Genomic DNA, 10,677 nt, shown 5'->3' with positions numbered 1-10,677 from the left:
CTAACCTGAATTTACCCTAAAATTCAATATAACTCAGGCAAGGCCAATTGCTCATTAACTGTTACATTATCTTGATCAACTGCAAACAGTGAATACATGTGAAATAGGAATCTAACATTGTGAACAGGGATTTTCACATGAAAAGTGTGCTTATTCTGACAACAGCTACACTCAAACCTTATTAATTATACCCTCAGCAGTAGCACAAACAATTATTCTATCACCTTCATTTTCACAGAGTATTTAATAAGAGTCACTGGCGTGAGGTATTTCATTAGAATGTGGTTACTCTCCAGAAGACACTGGGGACCATTTATTAGTGTAACCAGGAATCATTATAAAAACAAAAGTCACCACTTCTGGTAAGTCAAAGCAATGCATTTGCCTTCAGATTCTGCTTACTTGTAGAATTTCATCATTTACCCTGGCTCTCAGTTAATTGTGTGAGCAATGACTGGGCAGCAGAGAGAGAAAATGGCCAACTGCCCTCGGGATGCACCTGGATTTCATAGCAATGAACCTGCACATCTCCAACTGCTTTACAAACCATACACGTGGGAATCACTTCCTCCACACCATTCCTATGGAGAGGCCTATTTTCCCATCTCTTCATACTGTGTATAATATTATTTAGCAGACTGTAAACTAAGTTTGTTACATAAAAGCCTGAGCCTCCCCTTGAGAGATTTCCAAATCACTGAGAAGATCCATAGGCTTTATAATCAAAACCCAAGTCAATACAACCAAAACCCTTGGCTTAGAAGAATTTCATGTTACAATATTTAAATACAGATTGCCAATTGGAAATTAAACTATGGGGGAAACTCAGAAAGACAAAACAAGCCCTGAAATAACACCAGAAGTGAACAGCCTGATTTCCAGGGAAGGTTTGTAGTCAAGTGGATAAAGCAAAAAGCAGGAAAGGATTTCAGTTGCTCTGATTTAATTTTCCCACATAAATGTGCAAGTTATCAGTATTAAGGGATGACATCCTTTGTTTCCAAATCAGAGACAGGAAAACTTTACCATATTTCAGGCTGCAGAGACTATGAAATTAAATATTAAAAGTTACTCCTGCTATTCTGGGGAATGAGCAGTCAGACCCTGTGTGAACACACGGCTGAGAAAGTTCAGTGACAAGGTGGGGATCGGTCACAGGTTGGACTCAATGACCTTGCAGATCTTTTCCAATCTCAATTCTGTGATTCTCAGCAGTGAGGCCTCTCTGTGATAGCACTGGGGCCTTTGCAGAACTCAGATACTGAACATTCCCTGCCTCCATACCCGCAGGGATCAGGATGTTGCCAGAAAAGGAACTTGAGTAGGGCTCCTGTCTCCATGGATTGCTCACTCTGCAGAGAAAATTGAAGCAGTCACTGCTTTGTTCTGCCATCACATTCTTCCAAAGACACACCCCCCTGTAAAAGCAATGCTTGAGCAAATTTTCTTGCCACTGACTGAAGAGCTGAGTTGACTTTACCAGTGTATACAGAGCAACATCTGCCTGTGCACAGCTGGCCCGCTGAAGCAAAGCTGGGGGCTACTGCCTGCTGCTTAGTGATGAGAATTCCTCAAAAACCCAAGAAATTGCATTTAAGTCACTGACAGAAAATTCAGAAACGCTTGGCATGAGCATCCTCCAACCCAAACCAGCACTGGGCACGAGCTTAAAGCCACAAGCACTGTCTTGCAAAGTGACACTCCTAAATGGACAACTTAATGCACAGCAAGGCCTAAACAATCCCTGAGCAAACTGATCCTGGTCCATGAGTCAGCAGCACTGTCAGATGGTGATTTACAGTGAGCAAACACTTTTTCAAGCCTTGGCTTGGAGAAGGCTGGCAGAGACTTCTTTTCTCTTTAAGTGCACTGCCCTACTAGTGCATTGCTACCCTTCCACAGATTTCAGATCTGGGCTGTTATTAAGGCACACAGTGTGTGTCCACTGCATCTACCCCATCACTCTGCCATTTAGAAACTGTGTTCTTCAATCCCATGAAAAGCAAATCAATTCAACCTGCTACAGTTTTGGAATAAAAAAATACCACATAGCTGAGAGCAATAAAACTAAGTCCATTTTAAACAGTAAGAATAATGGAAACCCAAAAATGTGTCCTCAGAGTTACCCTTTACCTGCACTGTGTTCAGAGGATTTAATCTCAGCTTTCATGACTTATCAGAAATAAATTTCTGGAAGCATAGTCAAACACAGACTTTATATATTGTTATGTTTCATATACACCAGGAGTACTGAGAACTTTTGACCAGCAGATTTTGTGACAGAACCTTAAGAGAACATGGTCTCCCAAGCTCCATAAACAAGGTGACTGAGAAAGCTTCCCTTAGTGATAGATAGATTCAAATAAATCAACATTTAGTATCAAATTGTCTCTCTCACAAGCTCTACAAGAAGTCAGGAAATTATAGTTCCTGTGTCATGAAAACAGGTGATATCTGATGGCATCAATCAGAGCATCAGGATTCAGGAAGACTTTCAGTGATGTATTCAGAGCACTGATTCACCCCCTTCAATTTCTATGACTGCATAGACAGCTGTGAGTATATTCTTATCCCACAGGCTGTTTTTCATACTGACAGACTGAATCAGCTTATTTTACACAGAGGAAGAGATGTCAGTGTTTTTCCTCATCTATCCTTTCTGAGGCTATTACTTGTCCTAGATTTCCTGTAGCCAGGCACTGTGCATTTTGGGCTGGGGCTGAGCGAATAAACAGCAGCTGGAGAATCTGGACTGGCAGAAGAAACTGTCCAGCAACAACCTGACAGCTCAGAGACTGTCTGGAAGATCCACCTCAGCCTTTAAATCAGCACGAGATGGGTTATATCCACCTCCAACCAATGTGGAATGTGGCAGCTCATTTAGTGCAAGGAGCACCAGGGAGAGCTGGCAGTGACTGTGCTGGGGCAGCTTCTGCTGAAAGGAAAGAGCTGGGATTCCATACCGTAGAAATTCTGGAATTTCACCCAGCAGGCCAACCTCCATCTTCTGGAGTCTGCCTGTACCATTTATTTATAGCTTCAGGACACACTGGAACCCAAAAGGGATTTGTTACGTCATCTGTCCTAGAAAGTTACTTCCCAGCAATTCAGAATCAGCAAAGGCCATCATGTGATCACTACCAACAGGGATCATTTGGAGTTTTGAATGCTCCAGAGCTTTGGCATTTCACCTTGCTGAGTTGAATGTTTTAGATTCTGCCTATACTAAGAAAATTTCATTTATTAAACATTCACAAAGTATTTTGCAATCTTCAGAACAAAAGAATTTTAGACTGAATATGCACATCCTCAGCTGTAAATCAGATACTGGATCCTGATAAAGTTTACAGCACTTTGAACTGAAATCAGCCAGGGAGTGCCTTGTTTGTGAAGGACATTGCTGATTCCACCACCATGGCATCCAAAGACTTAAACCCTCCATATTCCAGGACCAAATTTCAAGTCTATCATAACTGTTAAAAAACATCAGACAACCCTCTGCTAAGCACCATTTGCACTGGAAAACAATGTCAGGAATTTGCTAACACATCGGACAGGCTGAACTGTGACTATTTCCCAACAAGCCCGATGCAGAGAATGGAGGGATAACTCTTTCCAGCCAAGTCACACTGGTCACTGCTGTCTGGTGCTGCTTGGCTGGCACAAAGGACAGCACTGATCCAGCCTCTCTTTCTCACCCAAAGCATCCCAGCTTTTCTGTTTACACACTCTCATTTTAAGGGATTGGAAGTACCTGCACCGAGCCACCAGGGAAACTTTTCATTCTCATTAAAAACTAGTTTCTAAAGGCATTAGCTCCTACTTGGGAATCCTCTGAAGCCAATGGCAAGTGATGCAATCAGCCTCTGGCAGAACTAATCCCATCGCTGCAAGATCTGCATTTCCTGGAGCACCCACACAAAAGAATGATACTCACCATCTATTTAACATTTACACCACCATTCCTTCTGTGATGGCACATGAGATTAGTGACAAAACTCTTGAATTCTTTCAGCACAGTTCCTGCTGAATATCCTTGAAGAGCAAACACGTAAGGTTGTAACACTTCACGGAACTTTTCAGAATTTTAAAATTTAGATATTTTAAAATAAAGACTGAAATTAGCAAGCTCTTTAAAATGCCAGTTGTCCTCCTTCTGTTTCTATCCGATCACAACCATGAGACAATTTAAAAAGAATCCTTGTCTGTCCATGCCTTGCTGGGCTCTGCCCTGGCCCCAGTCTGGTTATCTGCTTGTCCCAGCTGCACAGTGGTTTCTGGTTGATATGCTAAAGAGAATTGGGATTGTTCAGCCTGGAAAAGAGAAGGGTTCATGGTGACCTGATTGTGGCCTTCCAGTACCTGAGGGGAGCCGACAAGGAAACTGGAGACTATTCACAAGGGCCTGGAGTGACAGGACAAGGGGGAATGGCTTCACACAGACAGAGAGTAGGGTTAGATGGTATTGGGAAGAAATTCTTTCCTGTGAGGGTGGTGAGGCTCTGGCACAGGTTGCCCAGAGGAGCTGTGGCTGCTCCATCCCAGGAAGTGTTCAAGGCCAGGTTGGACAGGGCTTGGAGCAACCTGGGATAGTGGAAGGTGTCCCTGCCCATGGCAGGGTGTTGGAACAAGATGATCTTTAAGGTCTCTTCCAACCCAAACCATTCTGGTACTACCTGTGCCTCAGGGGTTCTCTCCTCACTGAACAGTCACCTGCCCAGTTACCTGGATCTCCCAGCTGTGTTTTGGGTTTCACCTCTCTGGATGAGCTGCAGAGAACACTGAGCACAAACAAGTGACCCAACTACAATTATCTGGCCAGGCTGTGCAAAGAATAGGAAGGGCAGTGCTGGAACTGCTGAAAGGCTTTTCCAAAGCTCCACGAGGTTTCTACTGAACACTTAACAAGCACCAAATTCACAAAATTAAACACTTAGCATGCAACACATGGACCCAAGCAGTAGAGAGGGTTCTCAGAGCCTGATTCAACAGAGAGCAGCTCTACAGCCCTCCAGACAGAGCCCTTCCCAGTGCACAGCTCTGCCCATGGATTTGGTACTGAGTGGGTGCAGCGTTCAGGGCTCTCGGCATCTCTCACCCTCCTTCCTCTCCCCAGGGAAACCTCACTGCACTTTTGTGACCAGAACAGGGCACCAGAACTTCCCCTAAAGCCCTTTTCACCTCACACAGCCACACAGGCACCATAACCTCTGTCAAAATCACGTCCCCAAGCCCCACGAGCTTCAGCCACAAAGGAACAAGTGTCTACAGGAAGATCAAAATAAAAAGGTTAAGGAGAAGCATTGAGTTAAAAGTTTTATTCATTCAACATCTCACATTACAAATATTTAAAAATTATATGCATACTGGTATAAATAGTCATTTGCAAACTATTTAATAACATTAATTTTCACTAGCACTTCAACAAATGAACTCTTTAAAAAAAGTAACTTGTGTTATATAACTTAGAGTAGAACATACAAAAATATGAACTTAAACGTGAAAATGACTTTAATAAAAAATGAATTACCCTTATTTAAAATGCTATAATAAATACTACAACCTCCCCATACACAGTAAAAACTATATGGAAATTCAGCCAAGTAGTACAATTAACTGACATACTTAAATAACTTTTCCTTCTGATAATATGAGCAATACATTGGGGGAAAAACATATTAGGGATTAGTAAAAACTAGACACCCACTTGCTAAAAGTTTCACTTCCAAAAAATATAACAAAAAATCTGATGAAAATTATAAAAACTAATTATACTTTAAAATTTAAAAATATAAAAAATAAAACAGTTGAATACAATATTGTCCCAATTCTTACAATGCTATCACAGTAGCTTTAAAATAAGATAATAAAATAAAGCAAATGACCAAAACCTTTTATTCCATTTTTTTTTAAAAATAATCTCAAATTTACATTAGTAGAAAGATTGATTTCTGATTCTTTTCTTTAGAAACACCAGCAAGAAAGAGGATTTACTAGAACAGTAGAAAATGACATTTTTAAATGTCTGCAATTAAAAACAAAGAATTACACTGCAAAGATCTTCCAGAAGTCTGAAATAGGTATTGCACATAACTTGAAGTTAACTTGCCACAATTCATCACATTCAAGTTTTAAATCACCTTTGAACAGAAGGTTTTAACTCTTCAAAAACACAAGGGGTGAATTATCAAGTCTTTCCAACAGCATCCTTATAAAACGCTAAATTCAGTCACTGCAAGGTTGAAATTTGCATTCTGCAGAGGTCTGTGTATGGAGAAGTAGAGACTATACCAAAAAGCACGGGGCAGTGGGGTTCCTTTACATATAAAATAATCAGAAACACTTTATTTTACATTGCAAAAATAACCATGTAATTACTCTGTAACTACACTGGAAAGGCCTGGGCGGTGCCGGGCCAGGGGGATCCGACTCCACGCTCCCCAACCCCGCTGCTCATCGAAGGGATACCCCACGACTGGTACCTAATTACACGTTAATCACGTCTGGAGCTACATGGTAACCCCAAAACCACAAACCCCATGGAATCAGAAGGACATGTCATCACTATTGAAGCACAGAGTAATGTATATAATTGTTTATGCCCTGTAAATCGAAGTGTAACCAAAGGATCTGTAAACACGCTTGTCACACAATCACAAGTGAATATTAGTAGAATAACAATTTCTTACATTAGTCATGCATACTAACATTACATGCCTGCCACCCAGCAGGCTCTCTTTTATTCTTTAAATATAATTTAAAAGAGCAGACACATTTCTGCATCAAACACCTAACATCGATTCTTTATTAATAATAAAAATGGCTAAACATTCACCAAAAACGTCTGCATTTGTGTATAATTTTTAAAAACTCAGTAAGAAGCGGTAGACAATTTTGATGGTTCTTGACTTTTAAATTTCTACACTATATTTATGCATTTAAATTTCATGGGTCTAAAGACAAGTGTCATTTGTCACTTTCATGCTTTTCTTCTTTAATTCTCAACTTTACATATACTATTTCTTAAATTATATGTACACCAAATACCTGGTGCTGGGCTAAGATGTTTAAGCAACATGCTTTCTTTTCTCTGCAGATTCTAAAATAGCATTGCCAGTGCACAACATCCATAATTCAAAATGTATGCAGAGCACTGAAATGTATAAAAAGCAGAATATAAGAAAATAAAATTTATTAAAATTATTTATATTAAAAAATGAAGTATATGAAGATCTCTCAGTAATAAAAGTACAAAAAGCTACTCTTTGCAATATGAAAAATTGAGGTATTGCATAAAGAGATATCCCGTCAGTGAAAAGTGTGCCTAAAAATGCTCACTGTTGGAAAAACAAGATATACAAAAGTAGTGCATAACAAATATACATTATGTGCATGACAAAATAAGTTAGCTACAAAAACACTGTACCGAAATTCAGCAGGTCATGTACAAAGGGAAAAAATTATTATTCAAAGCTAGTTCTCAAACAGTGTTATTTCTTGTAATGGAAACCCACCTCACCTGTTTGCTGGGTAGGATCGGCACAATAGCACACCCCAAGCCACCTACAAGCATTAAAAAAATTAAAGGAACATTCCAACTATAATTATGTACTTCAGAGAAAAAAAAGTCCCTGACAATCTACACAAGAGCACTCTGCATTTGCATTACTGTTGTCAATATTTTCAGGGATTTCAGTAAAAGCAGCTCCCTTGCTATACTTGACTAGTAGACAGCAAATGTCTCCATTTTGACCTTTGGAACTTGGTAAGGTATAAGTTCATTAAAGCCTGTATTGAAAATAAAAACTGCTTCTCATACAGATAATCGGGGCTGGGGGAACGGGATGAGGGGGGCCCACGAGGGCTTTTAACGGAGCAGATGTTTTCCAAGCAGTGCTGAGGCAAGTCTTTGGTTTGGGAGACTCTGGGATAGTCCCAGACCACTCAGAAGATTGCCAATAAATCAGTTTATTTGCACACTGCAACATCATCATTTGAGAAGTTGGCCAGGGAATCAGTTCAAAGGTAATAAAAATAATTTTCAGAACTACTCCTTCATTTGCCTATTTCAAACTAACCCCCTGCACAGCTCACATGGATGGGTTAATGCTTCTCAAGGTAGAACTCAGTTACAATAAAGCCGGCATTAACTTCGCAAGGTTGGCACTTCAAACACCTGCGTGTCTTTATCTCCCCAGAGTTAGTTCTGAACAGGTGGAATCTTAGTTGGGGTCCTTCTACAGGAAGAGTAAGAAAGGTGTGTGCACACTTGCACCATTCCATGCACAAATTCAGAAAATAGTGCAAAACAAGATTTGAAACTCCTTCAGTTCATGCCGTCTGTTACCTATAAATTTGAGGGGATTTTAAACTAACTTTACATGGGAAACCAATAAACAGCCAATTTGAGTTTGTGTGCCACAATGGAATATCAAAACTTCAGTAAAAATCAGTGATATCCTTGAGGTATCTTTAGGTTTTCTACTTTTTCACGTCAAAATGGAGAGCAAAAGCTGGCCCCTGATGAATGTTAGTATATTAGGATATAGAGTTATATATAGCCATCAAAAATAAAATCTATATATTTATCCTTCAGGAGAGGAAATGCCAGTTCACTAGTTGTCATTACTCTAGCTTTGGTAGAATATCTAGGGCTGTAACCAGACAATTGAGTTCTCTCAAAGAAAAAAAAAAGTGCACTCCCCCCTCAGTAGTAACTTTACTCAACTTTTACATTCAGGAATTCTTAAAATGTAATCATTTTGATGAAAATATAGTAAGCTCTGCCTATCTCGTTAGTAATTTGGATGCGGGTGGTAGCCAGAGGCACGGTCAGATACACACCGAGCTAAAATTTCAGCCTCAAAACCCTTAAGAGATTTAAAAAAAAAAATAAAATCATTATTATAGCGCTGCTTCAACTTTGCTCATGCATTTTTGTTGCTTTAAACATGCTCTTTCCTGTTGGTAGGTAAATGCTAACTTCATCTGTTGCTGGAAAAATCCAAAGTCCAAACAAAAAAGAGAGGCAAAAACAGGCTTCCCTGGGGGAAAAGTGTCAGAACAGACTGATAGTGTTATTGTTACATGGTTATTTAATAAAAGTATTATTATGTTCTTTATCAACAATAATTTAATTAAAAAACCAAAATACTCTATTGTTTCAATTCTCTTTTCTTAATATTTTTCTCTCCTCTAAGAAAACGTTGCAGGAAATTAAGTGTTCTCTCGGTAGTAAAGACAAGAGAATGCGACTCACTTGCAACATGTTATCGATACGAAAAGGAGTTCCCAATACAGTTTTCAACGACAAGGTTCTATAAAATACCCATATTATAGGTAATTCTTTCATTATACTATTGTTAAATTACAGACTACTACAAAAGGACATGCTGTGTGAGTAAGAGACAGGGCGGGGAGGGCTGGGGGCAGTCGGGAGAACAGAAGAGTGCACTTAATTGGAGGCCTGCAAATGAGCACTGCAGTGATCCTTTAGTTCCAGCGGAATGAAATATGTCTCGGGCGATCTCCTCCCTCCTTCACCAGGGGCTTGTGGAACTCCCTGCCAGCGCGTGAATGGATAGCAGCCCAGCAATATTCACAGTAATACTGCAGACAGGTAACGTTAGCACAGAAAAACGGAGCGAACTTCCCACCGCAACGGGCCCCCTGACATTCATCACAAAGCTGATCATCCAAGACATATGGCTTAACTTCCACCTGCGGTCAGAAAACGAGAAGAAAGTTCACAGTGCTTAATTACAATGTAGGTAATGACAATTCCACAGCACCTACTCTCTGTGTTGCAGCAGGATGGCCATCACAGTTCTGCAGCAGGGAGTTTACGCTCAAGAATTTCCGCCCTGATTACACATGATCATGGCTGTTGAACACCCAAAACTCCAGTCACTTGAGAACAGTTCTGCTCCCAATCCCTATCCTTAAAAAAAACCCAGAAACCAATGCTGACCATCAGCATCACACATGCTGTCATTGATTTATAGAAAGGCCCAATCAACCTATTGCTGATACACAGGCTGCCATCAAACCCCTGGAAAATCCTGAGGGGTTATTTTTAAACATGGTGATGCCCAGTTAAGATCCTCCCCATTCAGGTAGGAATGGAGACTATACAACACTGTAACTGCAGATTAAATATGCATGTGGTCTGCAAATTTCAATGTCGGAATTCCTAACATTAAAAAAAGTCATTTATTATCTAAATAAATAGCTCATGTCTGTATTTTTTTTTCCATGACTTAGTCCTCTCAGCAAAGGAAATCCATCTGATCTTGTTGGGATACAATGAGAAGCTTAACAGGGAACTGATTCCCGCCTACGCTGTTGGCATTAAGGGCCAGGTGATGGGGCTGTAATTCAGTGCAACAGAAACAAATATAGGTACAACTTCCTGCTCTAGAAGTGTTTGTGACCCTTCTCTGAAGCCCATTTAATTAGATGTATTCACAAACATTTTCAAACATCCAGACTTCAACTGGTATCTCTGCTGTTATCTCTGCATCTGCCCCGGGGCTGCTCCTCTCTGCACCTCACAAGCCTCTGAAACACCTCAGTCAAATAAGGACATTCATAAGTTCTTGTGTTTTAAAACTTACCCGATTTTATCACAGTCCAGACTGAAGTAGTTTGATGCCATTTGTGCTTACAGGAAATATA

The 10,677-nt window shown here is 40.2% G+C and overlaps 1 protein-coding gene across 2 annotated transcripts in view; it reads right to left on the bottom strand.

Moving 5' to 3' along the window:
- Positions 1–5,303: 5,303 nt before the first annotated feature.
- Positions 5,304–10,677, bottom strand: part of CPEB4 (cytoplasmic polyadenylation element binding protein 4) — a 42,678-nt gene continuing 37,304 nt past the window's right edge. For both annotated transcript variants that reach the window (XM_032702572.1, XM_032702573.1), the window contains one exon: positions 5,304–9,720. In XM_032702572.1, coding sequence (XP_032558463.1) covers positions 9,493–9,720 — 228 coding nt within the window. In that variant the 3' untranslated portion in view covers positions 5,304–9,492. The remainder of the gene's footprint in view (positions 9,721–10,677) is intronic.

The sequence above is a fragment of the Chiroxiphia lanceolata genome, chromosome 15 (genome assembly GCF_009829145.1).
Source record: "Chiroxiphia lanceolata isolate bChiLan1 chromosome 15, bChiLan1.pri, whole genome shotgun sequence".
Classification (NCBI taxonomy): domain Eukaryota; kingdom Metazoa; phylum Chordata; class Aves; order Passeriformes; family Pipridae; genus Chiroxiphia; species Chiroxiphia lanceolata.
Note: the sequence above shows the minus strand (reverse complement) of the source record. Positions and strands in the feature narration are given on the sequence as shown.